The sequence below is a fragment of the Chrysochloris asiatica genome, unplaced genomic scaffold, assembly GCF_000296735.1.
Source record: "Chrysochloris asiatica unplaced genomic scaffold, ChrAsi1.0 scaffold00001, whole genome shotgun sequence".
In the NCBI taxonomy this organism is placed as follows: domain Eukaryota; kingdom Metazoa; phylum Chordata; class Mammalia; order Afrosoricida; family Chrysochloridae; genus Chrysochloris; species Chrysochloris asiatica.
In genome coordinates this window covers 955144-972351 of record NW_006408519.1, presented here as the reverse complement: position 1 = coordinate 972351, position 17208 = coordinate 955144, and the positions used below count along the sequence as shown (strand labels likewise).

Sequence of the window (17208 nt, the reverse complement as noted above, 5' to 3'; positions counted from 1 at the left end):
CTAGAGGACATGCAGAAAGGTGCCCTCTGGCCGCCCCCACCTAGAGACCTTCTTAGACACTGTACCTGCTTTCCGGTCCATGAAATTCCTCTGTAGCATCAGGGAGAAGCAGCTGAACAGGCAACAGCCGCCCCGTCCTGCCCAGGGCCTCAGGACAGAGGAAGCAGGGGCAAGGTGTCCTGAGAGGGGGGCTTCAGGTAAGACATCAAAGTGCTTCACAAACAATCCACAACCTTGGCTTGGGGGATGTACCAGGCTACCCAAAAGCTAGTGCTTCCATCCTCAAGGGTGCGTACAAGCCCCTTGACCACCCACCTGTCCTCTCAGAGAGAGCAGGGGCCTACCACGATTCATTTCTTCTCCTCTTCATCTCTTGGGCATTTGCTCTCCAGACCCCCTCCTGAGGTTGGTGGCAGAAGAGTGGCAGCTCCTGCGGCATTATTCTCAGCAGCCACCAGGAGCAGAGAATCCCTCGTTTTCCAGTGCTTCCGGCAGGGAAGGCCCAAGAGGAGGTCGTAGGCTGCTGGCACTGCTCTGAGAACTGCAGTTGGGCTGAAGGAGCCACTTGAGATGAAGGACGTGCTTGTAAACAGTTAGGCACTACACAGTGTCCAGGATTCCCAGCATCGCCAAGGAGTTCTGCAGGTGGCCCCAGCAACAGGACCCTAATGGCAAAGCCCTGCACAGTCCTCTTCACAAAGCTCTGGCACTGCCTGGCACCAGCCTTGGAGAAGGAGCTGGAACATCAGGCAATATGACCTTTCTCAGAGGCAGCTCAAAGGAAGAGTCAGGCAAAATGCCCCTCAAAGAGATAAATGTAGCGGCCTTGAGGGTGAGTTGTGGTCACAGAGGGGCTTCCTCTGGGAACATGGAATGTGTCCCAGGGCATGCCCACTTGAGAGTCCCACTTGCTCAGATCAGGCCAGCTCCTGAACAGGTGCAGAGGCAGAAAGCCAAGTCTCCGGGTATGTGCCTCCCTAGGACAATGGCAGTATGCACGCCTACATACCACAGGTAAAATATATTACTGCAATATTATCAACACTATGTACATGATAGTAAGGCATGCTGGCTCTGTCATCTACTAGTTACATTGTAGCAGCATGCCTTCCTGTACAAATCCTATGGCCACTTACTGGGAACCCCGGGATGACCTTCCCCAGAGCAACCTGAAGGTTTTTGACCAGTTAAGAGGGGCATCTACCTCGTACCCCACCTGTGACAGCTTCCCCAAGGAGCTTGTTTGGTCCAGCCACTCAGGAGACGTGGGGAGGTGAGAAAGAAGTAGACTGTTCAGGTTCTCCGGGATGTGTTTCCCTTAAAGGGGCGGGGCGGGGCACGGGGGGTGGGGAGGGGGAAGGGGCTCCGGATGGTCTCATCTGGAGCCAGAAGTGACCTGCAGAGTCCTGGACCCCAGTCTCCAGAAAAAGGTGGGCAATAAATAAAGATCTGACCGACCCGAGGCACCCGTCCTGAGGAGCTCAGGCTTCAGCTCCACGGAACACCGCCCCCTAGTGGATAGGACTATATACTGACAGCAAATAGGGACTTGGTTCCTTGCCCTGTTGCCCAGCGCAGTCTTGTAACAGCAATTGTGAGATGGGTGGGTTGGGTCTGCAGTTCTGGAGCCAGGGCCTCTGTCTCTCCCGGGGATGAAGGTGCCGAGAGTTCCTGAAGAAGGGCTCAGATCTCCATGAGCGTGATCTTGAAGCCTTCCACCACACTCTCCATGTTGAGGATGAAAGTGTCCTCATTCGAGTAGTGCTCAATGATGTTGTCATCCATGTTCACCAGAATGCTACCAGGGGATGGGGAGGGGAAGAGGAAAAGACAAAGACTCATAAGCAGGCTGAGAGGAAGCAAGACAGGCAACGAAAGAAGACTCTTGTTCTACTTTCTCCCCTCAGAAACAGAAACCAGTTTCAGGTAAGCAGAGAGATTTACAGCAGAGCCGCAGCTTCACAGAACTAACCTCATCACTGATAATTTCCATACCACTTCAGGGCAACCCAGCCTCTACCTTTAGCGACTACTAAACTGAGATCCAGAAAAGTTAGCAGAATGTGAAATCACAGAGAGCCAGAGCAGAACCCAAATACTTAGGCTCCCTAACTAGTTTTATTAACTAAACTGACTCTTGGAAATGCATTTGAAAATGTACTCTGCCCTTAGGAGACAGAAGTAATTAAATAGTCACTGCAGTTACCCTTGGTTGAGCACATTATACGTGCCAGTGTTTAGAGACCTTGTATTTAATTAAATAGTCACTGCAGCTACCCTTGGTTGAGCACAGTGTTTAGAGACCTTGTATTTAATCCTCAAAGCAACCTTGAAGGCATTTCTACTGCCATTTGCAAGTGAGAAAATGAATTCAGTGAGATTAAATCATTTCCCCAAGTTCTATCAGCTAATAGAGGGCCAAGCTAGGTTCTGAGAGCTAGTTTGCAAGCTCCCACACGCTACCTACTCATTAGGAGGTCTTGGATGGTACAAACTATTAACTAACCAAAAGGATGGTGATTGGAGTCCGCCCAGATGTGCCTTGGAAGAAAGAGCTGACAATCTTCTTCGGGAAAATCAGCCGTTGGAAACCCTATGGAGCACAGTTCTACTCGGTCATACATGGGCTCAGCCTAAGTCAGAATCTACTCCTAGGCGAACTCGACTCACATTTAGTTTTAAGAAACCCAACAACTTCCAGGCTCTGTCTAGGATTTAGAACATTTTCATCCACTCCTGTTCTTGGAGGTCAGGCAGACCTTAGTTTGAGAATAAGAACTGACTCTATCATCATTTAGCCTTTCAGTTTCTTCTTCTTTTTTTTTTTTTTTAAATGTTTTATTGTGAATTATGTGATCGTTTACAAGGGAGAACATTAGCTTTACATTCATCTTATCGTATATCGTTTAATTGCCAGGGTTATAATCCCCTCCATGCATCATCAAACAACCAAAGGGTATTCCCTACAAGCCTGCCCCCCCAGTTGTCAGCACACAGCCCTCCTCCCTCTCTGGGTCTAAAGTCCCCAGCTCCTCCATCTCTCCACGTCATTGTCTCTGTCTTCATCTCTGGCATGGCTGTTTCTCTGGGTAGGGTCCCGTTCTCCTCTCTTCTCCCGTGATGGTCCCAGGGCGCTCCGCTCCTGGACTGTAAAGTCAACCACTCTATTCCTTTTGCTACAAAACATCTACCTTTACATTTTCAACCCTCACAGTCAGTCCTGAAAGTAAGTATTTACTATTGTGGCCACATGAGAGCCATCCCTATCTCCTTTCATCAGCCCCACCCAGAGAGACTGAATACTACTCAGTGGAGATTCTACCTTCCTCCATGCCTTCTGGATCTAGGCTTCCTCTTGAAAGCTTGTAAGCCAGTCACTTATTGCCTTTGTAGCCCCCCCATTTTGGGTAGCCAATGCCCAAGTTGCCCATTCTTGTCTACCCTGTGTATCGAGGGGGTGGGAATGATCCTCGCTGTAAAGATCTGTTCCCTCTTTTGAGCTACTGCATCCATGGGTGTAGGTCAAGTTCATCAAATTGTATCAGATTACTCTTTTTTTCCTCTTCTTTCTTCTTCTAGTTGAGCTCCGATCATCCAATCATTGAAGCCAGGTCAAGTGGGTATTATCTGCAAGTGTGGGTGTTCTTGTGCTTATGCCCTCTCTTCTTATGAGTTGGATGCTTCATTCTCCACTCTAGTCCTCCTCTGTGGCTATGTCACTGACTCTGAGCCCAGGAGACCCCACGTCTTGCCAAACTGCTGGCCAACCAGGTCTCCACCAGGGTTCACAGGAGTCTATTGAACATGGTTGGACTTAGCTCACAACTTCATTGCTGTTTTTCCCTCGCTTCCTTCCCCTTATCGGTGACCAATGTAGTCATCAGTCAGATCACATGCCTGCTCGTGTATTCCCAATGAGTCTTAGTCTTGGAATGGGGTTTGTCCTAAGCGGACGCCTTGATGTCTCCTGGATGAGCAACTTGGTTGTTCTTGTAGTAGTCAATTGGACTGCTGTTATTGTTTTGTACTTTTCCTGTTGGTCTCTCTTTCAAGAAGTATCTTCTGTTCTTCCAGCCACTCCAGGCTGGTCGACTTGTCCTTTCTGGTGGAAATTTCTCACCTCAGAAGATTCTGGATGGGGTTCAGGACTTCACCAGTGATCTTATGCAATGCAGAGGCTCTGCAGGAAGCCTCCTTCACTGGGCACATTGTAACCCCATTTTAGGTATGCCAATCAGTTACAGGCAGAAGACGGACTTACAAGCTTTCTATGGTGATATTTCTGGCTGTTCCTTTCTCTCCCTTTCAAGTGTCTATTTTATAATGGTAAGCAAGGGAAACCAAGGTTCAAAACACAGCCAAGCATCTTAACATTATTTCCCTCAGTTTATTCTTTTGTAAAATAAAACTACAACACTATTTCATAGGGTCATTGTTAGGATTCATCTATGTAGCAGAGGCTCAATGAAAGTGAAATGTTATCAGCAGCAGCAGGTACATCTGCCCTGGGGACTTGTACACAGCAGTAAGGCCCTGAGACACTGCTCAAGTCTCCAGTCAGAGAATCACCCATCCTGTTGCATAACCCTTGGAAAGAAACTGTAGGAAGATTTCAGTGAGCTTTCCACCCAGGGCTGGGGCAGAATGCATTTCTTGCTTGACTCCTAGCCAACCAAGAGATCTGAGCATTCCAGGTAATGTTTTTTCTTTTTTGAGACAAGAGGCCCAGAGGAGATTCATTTTCTGCTTTCTGTAGCAAACTGTTTCAGACGCTGATTCAATGAGACCCTCTCCTAACCTAAATCCAGGTCCTGTACTCACTACTCTCGGGACTTGACAAACGGAGGGGTTCAGAAGTAGCCAAAGAGCAAATGTGTGGCTTCCCAGCCCCAGAGCTGGGTTCAAATCTGAGAACCTCACTCTGGATCAATATCTCCATCTGTGAGTTAGCGATCACACAGATCCTAGCTCAGAGAGTGTAAGGGGTAGATGGGCACTGCAGAGCTTCACACTCAGAACCGACAGAGTCCTCAGGGAATGAGTTCTTCCTCTTCATGAGAACCAGCAAGCCCACTGACGACTTGAGAGCATGCTGAACCTTGGAAGATGTCGCCATGTCCTGTAGCCTATTCTGTTCCCGAAACAAACTTTGAGAGCAGCATGTCGTTGTTGTTGTTAAGTGTCATTGAGTCAGTTCCAACTCATAATGATGCTGTAGAGGGTTTCTGAGGAACAGCTGTAGGCTTGAACCACTGACCTTGTGGTTCGCAGTCTGGTGCTTATTCTATGCAGCACCACAACAGGACTCCTGAGAGCAGCATGGGATTCCGATAAAGGTCACTCTTGGCAGAGGGGTGATTTTGGCGTTGTTCCCGGTCTGAACCATGCTTAGCCTCCTCTACCCCACCCTACCTTGGAAAAGGGTATCTCAGCTGACTTTGTTACATATGCTTTCTCTCTCCCTCCCTCTCTCCTTGAAGATCTTCAGTACATACTGCACTTGTGCATGGCTCTGGCATCATTTGGGAGCACAGTGCACATTTTTCATTAAACGTGGACAACTATACAACTATATATATACATATATATATACCACCATCTTTTTTAAAATGCATCATATTATAGATTTATCTGATTTGGAAGTCAACTTAAGTTCGGTTTCTCTCTTACCCTTTTTTGCTTTTCTTGTAAAGTTTTGTGATCTTCTCTACCGGCAGCCCGTATTTCTCTGATATCTGCAACAAAGCAGCAAAAAGGCAGATGAGCACTGAAGAGGAGCACAAACAAAAGCTAGAGGAGAAGTTTCCCCCTCAGTCTCAGGGAAATTTTCTTAGGGACCAGGGTTCTTTGTCTGTGAGTTGAATTCTCCAAATGCCTCATTTGTGAGATTCTCTCTTGGCAAACATAAAACCATTCAACAGAAAAGTCAATCACATGGGAACTTAATCTGTGCTAAAGGTGGTCTTTAAAGTCGGAAAAAAGATAGACTCTTGTTATCATATGGAAATACAGGAAGAAAGCTTTAAAGTTCAACTGGATCCCATTCCTTCTACCAAAATAGATTTCAAGTGGATGGAAGATTAATGTATGAAAGTCATAAATGTGCCAGACGAACCCATGAATCAACTTATGTGTTCATTGTTGTTATTGTTAAGTGCTCTGTTGAGTTGGCTCAGATTCATAGTGACCCTGTATTGGGTTTCCAATGAGCAGCTGGTGAGTTTAAACCTCTGATCTTGTAGTTCAAACTGACCTTGCGGTCCAGTGCTGAATCCTACAGCACCAACACCTGTCACTGTAAGGTGAGGAAGAGCTTTCTAAGTAACTTATGAACCCTATAGAACAAGACTGATGAAAACAGGTTTGCTGTTGTTTATTGCTGCCGAGTCCATCCTGACTTATCATAACCCTGTATAGGGTGGTTTCTCAGGTGCAGCTGGGGGGTTTTGAACCACCAACCTTTCAGTTAGCAGTCCAGTTCTTATCCTACAGCACTACACCAGGACTCCAGCTAGAAGCTACATAGAATTAAAAAATGTAAGTATAGCAAAAATCAGCATAAAAAACAAGGGCAAATAACACAAGATACATTTTTTCAGCACAAATGGAACTAACTTCCATCACCAAAGAAAGACTTGTGTAAATCAAAAAGATTATGACCAACAACCTAGTGGAAAAACAAAGCAAACAACTTGAAGAAGCAGTTAACAGCAAAGAAAAAGTACAATTAGTTAATAAGCACATGAAACGAATGCACCATTTTGTAATTTTAAAATATGGCGTTAAAGCAGTAGTGAGATAGTACTTAGCTGGTGAACAAAGACTCAAGTCTAAATAATGCCGTGCCCGTAAGAGTGTGAAGAGGAGTAGCTCTCGTATTCCACAGATGTTAGAAGGGAAATATGACAGTAACTATTAAAACGGAATATGCACGTATCCTTTGACCCAGATATTTTATATCTAGTAATCCATATTTAGCCCTGATGTGGCACTGTAGGAGACGCACTGTACTGTAAGGTCGATAGTTCAAATCCACTAGTTGCTCCTTGGAAACCCTATACAGAGTGATTATGAGTCAGAACTGACTTGGCAACACACAACATTTAACCTACAGAAATATACTCAGGTGATACAAAGATTTTCAAAGCATCACCAGTTTTAATAGAGAAAAACTATATATAGTAAGTATGCATTGAGCACATTTTAATATTTTCATAGTTGAAAACTACATAGGCATTAAAAGAAATGTGGAAAGTCCATATGGATTAACATTTTAAAAAATGTCAGTGACATATTAAGTGAAAACTATGCCAGTGTGCACAATGTGGCCCCATTTGTGATGGTTTTAATGTCCACACCTAAATGTAGGGAAAATATCTGAAGAACTGCCAACTTACTAACAGTGACTCCCCTAGGGGTAGCAATGTAGGATAAACACTGGACTGCAAACTGCACCACCTGCAAGGGGAGAGGTCATTCAAACCCACCAGCTGCTCTTGGAAACCCCATGTTGTAGCTAGTGTTGTGAAGTACCGTGGAGTCTGTTCCAACTCATAACAAGCTTGTATAGAGTTTCCAAGGAGAAGCAACTTTGAACTGTCGACCTTGTGGTTAGCATTCCAGTGCTTATCCTACATTGCCACACCAGGTCTCCTGGAAACCCTACACAGGGTTGCTGTGAGTCGGAACTGATGCAACGGCCGGGGAATAAACCAAAATGAGGAAGTTCTTTTACTCATCACTTTGTACAACTCTGTATTGTTTATTTTATTTTCACAATGATTGTGTTTCCCTTTTATAAACATACAGGAGTCCTGGTGTGGTGCTGTAGGATAAGCACGGGACTGACAACCTCAAGGTCTTGGTTTTAAACCCACCAGCGGCTCCTCGGAAACCCTATACAGGGTCGCTATGAGTCAGAACCAACTTGGTGGCATTTAATAACAATAATAATTTGAGAAACGAATTCTGGAAAGAGCTGCTCTAAGCGCCTTTCCCACTAACAATCTGTCAGCTTGTTGTACTATGGTGGCCTGCAAGTTGCCATGATACTGGAAGCCATGCCACCTGTATTTCAAATTACATCACTCATGATGGGCAGACTTCAGCAGAGCTTCCAGACGAAGACAGACTAGGCCTTTTTCTGCTCAACATCAGCAAGACCAAATCCATTAGCTCTTTCTTTTCTAAAAGAGATATAAATCTGATTCTCAAGTCTTCTATTTTTAGGGATTATGTATTTGCTTGGACATTCATTTCCATGACTAGCCCAACTTCCTAGCCTGAACAAATCAATGAGTAAGAGTTAGAACTATAGCAAGGGGAATAAAAGCTGTACATTTCAGGTTTCTTCTTGGGTCTGCTGGGAGTTGCTGTAGCAGTCACAACAGTAACGTTCACTGAAAGCTTAACTGTGTATCAGGCATTGTGTTGCTGAGAGCTCTGTGTCTACCAACCTGCTTAGTCCTCACTTCATGATAATAGACCAGGTACTATTAGGAGCCCCATTTCACAGATGGAAAAACTAAGGCTCACAGTCATTCCCTAATCTGTCTAGAGTCCATCAGTTAAGATGTGGCTGAGCCAGGATTCAGAAGGGAAGGGTCTCATACTCTGGCTTCACATTCTGAACTCTTAGAGAAAATCAGTCTGTGTTGTGAGTGTCCAGAGAGAAGCTCACGGACCTTCCCTCCGCCATTCCAGAATAGCAACTGGCATGGTTAAACCATGTGCCCAGGGCACAGGGACGGTAGTCTATAGGCAGCAGCAGTCCTGTTTGCAGCGCAGTCTTCACGGGAGTGACAGGGCGCGTTGTGAGGGCTGGGAGGTGTGCTGTGCCCACTCAAATCCCTGGAAAGATGGGAGACAGGGCAGAGCTTCCAGAGCAGCTAGACTAGGTCACTCTCACTCATGGAAACATGTGCTAAATGTTCTCAGAAGGGGATGCAAGTTTTTAATCCTTTCTGTATTACAAGTTTTCAGAACTGAACAGACATGTCTATGATTTTCTTAAGAAGCAAACCTATGATTACTATCTCCAAGGACCTTGAGACTTCCTAGGCACCCAAGAGGATCCTAGGCCATGGACATGTCCCACCGATACGCTATCTGTTGCCTAATGACCTATAAGGTTTAGACTTTGACTCAGTAACAGTTCTCCATCTGCCCCGTCTTAGCGCTGAGCAGCCAGCGCTCAGAGATGCCTACTGAGTAGAACTCGGCCTTCACAGTCAGTTACTTCCACTGGGAGTTATGAGATCTTCAGGGTGGGCTCTGAGATTTAAAACTAGGGGAGCTCTTCTTTGTGAACGCTTCCTAGGGGCAAGGATACCAAGTGAGAAAATGCAATACGTTTTGATTCAACAGATTTCTTTTAAAATAAAAATGGAGACTGTCCCTGGAAGTCCTGTTGTATCCATCCCTCACTACAAAGACTGTATCTTCTACAACACAGGTGCAGAGAAAAAGGGGTGGGGAGTAGTTTAGAAATCACATTCAAGGTAGAGTCATCATGATGAGGTAGAAAATAACATCACTTTCCCTGAACCCAGGTTGGATAATATGAGGCTAGATAGGAAGTGAACTTCTGGGGTGGTGTTGTAAGACAAGCTCTGGACCACTACTCACAAGGTTGGCAGTTCAAACCCACCGGCTGCTCCTTGGAAACCCTATGCAGGGTTGCTATGAGTCAGAACCAACTCGATGGCACTTAACAACAAGAAGAAGACAGTAAGTAGGGAGGGAGGGAAGAACTTCAGAATCTTTCCTCAAATCACTGTAATTCTGCAATATATGTTCTTTTTCTTACCAAAAGAGGTCATATTTTTATTTTGAATGGTACTACCACAGAAACCCTTTTTGGTTCTGTCCATACATGGAAGCTAACGTGTCCAATATGGTTTCACGCAAAGAGATAAATGCAAACTCCCAGGGCAGCCTTTCGCCACGGCCTAGCACCCTGATCCATCTTAAATTGACAGGGACTTGGCAGTTTTCCAAAGTTTCCCTTCTCCTGAAGATGTAATAAGCCATGACACCATAGAAACCAGTACTTCCACAAACCTCAGCTTTTACATTTTCTTCCTTTAAAAAAAAAAACAAAAAACCCATATATAAATCTTATCTAGCACAGTTTCGATGGCTGCATTTCACTAAGTGGGTTCCAGCGAAGGAGGACACACGCCAGTGCCTGAGGGTGGCTTACCGCTTCCATCAGACCCTTCACCGTGGGTGACTTCAACATCAAAGCATCGAACACATCATCGGTCTCCTTTCTCACGTAGAGAAGCACTGGAAGAGAGAAGGGGAAACATCGTCTGACCAAAGGAGCCCACACTACTCCGTCGCTGCCCACACCACACAGGTGTTGTTGGCTGGTATCACCTGTGGGGCCTCAGACAACATCCTGCCAGGGTACCTAAGGCACCTACCATGTGGGGCAAGGGAGTCAGGAGGTGATTCAATGAAATAAACTGGTCATTGTGTCACACCTAGTAGACTACGGGACCCTTAGACACCTGGACATGTCTAGATGTTCACTTTGTAATGTCTCAAGGTGAGGAACTTCTGACATTACCTGTCTACGACCTTTTTCTTCTATTTAACCTTTGTTCTCTCAGTCAATATTAGTGAGTACCAGCACCCCTATGTGCCAGGTTCCACGTGCTAGAGGCTGTTGTTGCAGCAATGACTTCAGACACAGGAGTTCTCAGTCCACTTGAAGGAGTAGGCATTCCACAAATAAACAGACACACAGTTATGAAGGGAGAGAGCGCTTATTGCAGCCAGACACTGGTGAGTATTCCAGGAGTTCTAGAAGAGGGTGCAGGCATCAATGCACAAGGCGGGGGAGGATGAGGAGAGAGAAGTCCAGGCAACGGACCAGTCTGTGCAAAGGTCCGAAAGAGGAGAGGCTGATGCTCCGTTCTAGCAGATGGGGGCTGAGAATACACCAGGTCTGGGTTTGACCCCATTTCAGCCATTGCTGTGGGTCCTAGTCAAGTCATTTAACCTCCCCAAACCTAATTTTTGGGATAAAGTAGATAATAATACCTATGTCATGGGGTTGTGAAGGTGAATGCAATCATGTGTGTATGAAGTATCTGGCACACAACTCTGGTTGCTATTCTGAAGCAACTGGCGTGGATTTAGTGCCCTTTGAGAAGTTTCTGAAAATACAGCTTGCGGTCATTTCTCTGTAACAGAACATTCTGGATTTGAGGATTTACAGAATATGAGAGATGGCAGGGACCACAGGTACCATTGTTGTTGTTAAGTGCCATCCAGTCGGTTCTGACTCATAGCGGCTGGTGGGCATGAACCACCAACCTTGCGGTTAGCAGTCCAGTGCTTATCCTACAGCACCACACAGGGAACGCCATAGATACCATTAGAGGTGAATAAACTGAACGTCAAAGAGGACAAGACCCTTCGACAGCTACTGGCTATTCTTCTGTTTGGTTCTGCTTGCACTTGCCCTCCTGGAAAGACACTGGAATCTTCCACTCAGATGCAACTCTCTGGTCCCACAGTGCTAACTGCTCCTCTTTCTCCTCCCAGTACATTGACTCCTGCTTCTTCAGCCAGGGGAAGAAAGGCCAAAACTGACACCCCCTACACCTAGCCACCCCAGGAAGAATGCACAGACCCAAACAGCCCTATGCTATGCTAAGCCATCAAATACCAGCTGAGCTATAATCACCAAAAACCTGAATGAAATAAAGTTGGAGCGTCTTCTTTACTTCTGGGGGAAAGAAAATCAGCTGTAGCCCTAGTCCCCACCCCTCTCTCTTTCCAAGTCCCCAAGGACTTCATTAAAGCCGCTTGCTTTGCAAGGCAAAGTCTGAAAGGTGCAGATGGGTTCTGCCTGCACTGTTTCTCTGCAGCTAGCTGGATGTCCAGCACCCCCCAAAAAACATGCTAAAATATTGCAGAGCTTCTTCATTTCTTCTCTTTAGCGAATATAAAATACCAATTAAATGAATAGATTGAATCCAAATCATTCCAAATTTAATTCTTCAGAAGGAATATTTTCTATCTGTCATTACAGCTAAAATGATCTAGGGACATAATAGGGCATCACAAGCGGATTCAATAATCGCTGTACATGAAGAACTAATGAGACCAAAGGACCTCACTTATAGACAGAGGAAGGAAAATGAAAATTTTAAAGAAAAAAAATTTTAAAAACACAAAACTCATTGGTGGCTGTTACAGGTAAACACTGTATAACTTCCTCTGACCCCCGCTAGAAAAATGTCACTTTGTGCAGGATGACTGATCCTCAGGAACCCCCAAGCATATTCTATTAAAATGAATACTGTTCCCACTGGATTTGCAAACTTCTCCTTGAGACATCATTGTTTCTGAATAGACTAGCTGCTGTTCTTGTGTCGATGGCTGCTGGGAAGGGCTGACATGGCACCGTGGTGAGCTTGACAGGTGTGGGAGAAATCCAGGCAGGGCAGTACCACCATTGTCCTGCTGGGCTTGTTGATAGTTCCCTACTCAGACGGCAGGCCCCCCCCCCTCACCCCCCACCCTCCCGGCGGCTGGCCCAGAGGCGGCTCTCATTAGCTCAGCATCTGTTGACTGTGTAATGGTAGGAAGTTCTCTGCTGGCTATAACAAGCCTAACTCTCATGCTTCACAGACATTGCATAGCCAAAGGCAGCCAGCCACATGGGGTAGCCACCATTGACTTCGGATTGAGCCCTGAATGGACTCCACAGCCAAAGCTAACAGATAGAATGGCATGGCTGATCGTTATAATCATGCTTCCCCCTGGAGAACGTCTAAGGAACGAACAACAAGAGCTGTCACTGAGCCTTACTCCCCTGGGGCACCAGGCAGGGGCATGGCAAACACTACTGGCCAATGCCAGAGAAATCAGTCACTCTTAGAAGAAAGGTTTCACTATTGCTGGTGGGTTGCAGCGCCCTCATGCGCAGTCTCTATGATTTAGATACTTCAAAGGCCTCAGCCTAACTTTTAGCCACAACCTAACGGTAACTTTTGTTACCTCAAAATAATTTGAAAACAAAATGTCTGATCACAATCTTAGGATTAGCCACTCGGCAATAAATATGGATATGAGGAGCAAATATTTCTGTCTGTGTTCCTTGAATTTCTGTAGAACTCTGCCCATCCAGTCTTCAAAAAATTCGTGAAAATTGGAATAAAAAAATAATGGAATTTTTCAGCCAACTCTTTGAAGCCCCTTTCATACAAGACATGCAGAAATGGAGTTCATAATGCAGTTGAATATTTGATGGTGCATCTGAGAAAACAAAAAATCTTTTAAAAGTTTAAATGGTTGCTTGGCACTGTGGGCTAATACGTCAGACTACAAAGCCACTTGAACTGCAAGGTCGATGGTTCAAGCTCACCAGCTGCTCCTTGGAAACCCTATACAGGTTGCTATGGGTTGGAATTGACTCAACAACAGCTAACAACAATGTAATTAAATCATAGGCATTTATCCTCTTTCCATTTTGAAGTTTCAATTGTTTATTCATGATTATGATGCTATTACTTCACTAGATACAGGCGAAGTAATCAAAATCATCATATTTAGAATAGTGACCATAGAGTCCTAACCACATACCATTGTGTTTTACACCTATGTGTACTGATGCTCCCAGCAATTCCAGGAGGGGTTGTTGTGTGCTGTTGAGTTGATTCAGACACATAGAGACCTTATAAGCTAAGATAGGTCTACTCCACAGGGCAACTTTTCCAGAAATGGATTCTCAGGTCTCTTCTCCCATGGAGCAGCTAATGGATTTGAACCACAACCTTTCTGTTAACAGATGTTCACTTAATCACTGCACCACGAGAGCCCCTTCCATGAGGTTGCTGTTGTTGTTAGTAAGTGCCATCAAGCTGGCGCCAACTCATACAACCCTATATAGAGTTTCCAAGGAGAGACTGGTGGGTTTGAACTGCCAACCTTGTGGTTAGCAGCCCAGTGTTTACACTACAGTGCCACACCAAGATTCCTTTCCAAGAGGTACTGTTGTTGTTAAGTGCCATCGAGTCGGTTCAGACTCATAGAGACCCTTAGAGGGTTTCCAAGGAGAGGCTGGTGAACTTGAACCACCAACCCTGCAGTTCAATGTGACCTTGCAGTAGTAGTATTATCCCAGTTTACAGATGAGGAAGCAAAGTAACCTCTCCAAGGTCACATAATGCTACATGGTAGAGGTAGACTACAGAGGGGGTGCTCTTGACCATATCAAAATCCCATAACAACAAATAGGTGGGGAAAGTTTCTCAAAAACAAAAAGCAAAACCTCAAGCCTTTGCAGCTGGTGGACATATTTCAAACAGTAATGTAACTCAGTACAAGTCCTGATGTGGCACCATCGGATAAGCTCTAGACTGCTAACAACAAGGTCAGCAGTTCAAAGCCACCAGCTGCTCCTCAGAAACCCTATACAGGGCTGCTGTGAGTCAGAACCAACTCAACAGCACCTAACAACGACAACTGTGTAACCATGCTCTTTGGAAAGCCGTAGTGCTGGCTGTAGCAGAATATGGGGGGAACTGAATTCTGGATCTAAGAAAGGATAGCGGGTCATGTGCAGCACAGAAATTCTGGGCAAGACATCCATTCTTCCAACTCTTATACTCTTAGTGAAGTGTAGTATGATTGTCTCCTTGACTGTGAGGAAATTAATAAGTTGTGATGTTATAGAATACTCAGGTTCACTTATTTTATGAGAGTAGTCATTTGTGTCAATTGATTAGTTGGCTTTTATGACACGTTATTGTCACATGCAAAAAGACAGTTTCTTTTGAATGTCACTGCTGAATGAGTCAGTATATCCACTACATTTCTTCCAAAACAAAGGAAAGAATCAGTGCCCAGAAAGAACAAACATTTATTTAGAGGATCAGGTTTAAAGCACAGAAGATTGTGAACCTGGCATGTGAGTAAAGTGACATGAGACGTTCCCAGGTGTCCTTCAACAACGAAGACCCAAGAAAAGGACTTAGGAAAGTTATTTGCTTAGCTGAGCCTCCGTGCCTTTAGTTAAACCATTAAGAATATTGGATTATACATCAGGGATGCAAGGATGATTCAATATCAGAAAAAAAAAAATCAATATAATCCACCATATAAATAAAACAAAAGGAAAGAACCACATGATCATATCAGTTGATCTGGAAAAGGCAGCTGACAAAAACCAAACAAGAATCCCTTTATCACCACCCATATTCAGTATGGTGGTAGAAGTCTTAGCTAGAGCAATGAGACAAGAAAGAGAAATTAAAGGCATCTAAATTGTCAAAGAAGAAGTAAAACTCTTTGTACTTAGATGATATGATCCTATACATAGAAAATCCCAAAGACTCAGCAAGAAAATTACTGGAAGTCATTGAAAGATTCAGCAAAGTAGCACAGTACAAAGATCAATATACAAACATCAGTTGGATTCTTATACATTAATAAAGACAGCTCTGAAGAGGAAATTAGGAAAACAATGCCATCTACAATAGCCACCCAAATGACGAAATACTTAGGAATAAATCTAACCAAAGAAACAAAAGACTTATACAAAGAAAACTACAAAACACTACTACAAGAAACCAAAAGATACAACACCTTTACAAGAAAAAGACAAATAACTCAATTAAAAAATGGGCACAGGACATGAACAGACACTTCACCAAGGAGGAGATCTGGGCAGCCGATAAACATAAGAAGAAATGTTCGCAATCACTAGCCATTAGAGAGATGCAAATCAAAACAACAATGAGATATCATCTCACACCAGCAATAACTGCAAAAATTTAAAAAGTAGAGGACAATAAATGCTGGCCAGGATATAGAGAGACTGGGACGCTCCTGCATTGCTGGTGGGATTGCAAAATGGTCCAACCTCTCTGGAAAGCAATATGGTGCTTCCTAAGAAGGTTGGAAATAGAAATACCTTACATTCCAGCAATTTCTCTACTTGGTATTTACCCACAAGAAATACGAGCCACAACACGAGTAGACATATGCACACCAATGTCCATAGCAGCACTATTTACAATAGCAAAAAGATGGAGACAGCCTAAGTGCCCATCTACTGAAGAATGGATAAACTGTGGTACATACACACAATGGAATATTATGCTACCTTGAAGAACAACAAGGAAGCTGTAAGCTATCACATAACATAGATGAACCTTGAGGCCATTATTTAAGTGAAATTAGTCAGTTACAAAAAGAGAAATACTGCATAGGACCACTACTGTAAAAGACTAAGAAATAGAACCCGTACTAAAGAAGGGGGTGATTCTTTGCTGGTTACCGGCATGTGGGGGGTTGGGTAAAGGGAGGGAAGGGAAGGTGGAGCACAGGGTAGGGAATAGACACAGGATAGTTTGGGTGCTGGGAGGGGGGCAATACATAAGAAGAGGGAGAAGAATGGAAGAACAAGGTGGACGGGAAAACAATTAGGCAGGTTTGCATGCGCTAAGCAGGACAGAGGTAAAGAATGATGTATGGACAACCTTGGAACAACAGAGCTCTGGGATACAGGGATTGAGGCATGATTGGAATGGGCAAAAGGGGGGAAATAATGTTAAGATGCTTGGCTATCTTTTGAATCTTGGTTTCCCTTGCTTACCATTATAAAATAGACACTTGAGGGGGAGAAAAATGAATAGCCAGAAATACCACCAGAGAAAGCTTGTAAGTATGTCTTTTGCCTATAACTGATTGGAATACCTAAAATGGGGCTACTAATGTGCCCAGTGAAGAAGACTTCTTGCAGAGCCTCTGCATTACATAAGACCATAGGTGGAATCCTGAACCCTACCCAGAATCTCCTGAGGTGGGAAATTTCCACTAGAAAGGACAAGCAGACCAGCCTGGAGTGACTAGAAGAACAGAAGATACTTCTTGAAAGAAAGACCAACAGGAAAAGGACAAAACAATAACGGCAGTCCGACTGACTGCTACAAGAACAACCAAGTGGCTTTCCCAGGAGACATCAAGGCAAGCAGTCAGGTCCCCTGAGGGCAAACCCCCTTCTAAGACTAAAACTCAATGGGAATACATGAGCAGACATTGGCTCTGACTGGTGACCACGCTGGTCACCGATAAGGTGAAGTGAGGGAAAAACAGCAATGAAGCTGTGAACTAAGTCCAACCATATTCAATAGACTCCTGTGAACCCTGGTGGAGACCTGGTTGGCCAGCAGTTTGGCAAGA

General features: G+C 44.6%; 1 protein-coding gene across 2 annotated transcripts in view; it reads right to left on the bottom strand.

Annotated features, from left to right (window-relative positions):
- Positions 1-1363: 1363 nt before the first annotated feature.
- Positions 1364-17208, bottom strand: part of GRHL2 (grainyhead-like 2 (Drosophila)) — a 196595-nt gene continuing 180750 nt past the window's right edge. For both annotated transcript variants that reach the window (XM_006830613.1, XM_006830612.1), the window contains exons 14-16: positions 10205-10290; positions 5671-5735; positions 1364-1798 (exon numbers count right to left, since the gene is read on the bottom strand). In XM_006830613.1, coding sequence (XP_006830676.1) covers positions 1684-1798; positions 5671-5735; positions 10205-10290 — 266 coding nt within the window. In that variant the 3' untranslated portion in view covers positions 1364-1683. The remainder of the gene's footprint in view (positions 1799-5670; positions 5736-10204; positions 10291-17208) is intronic.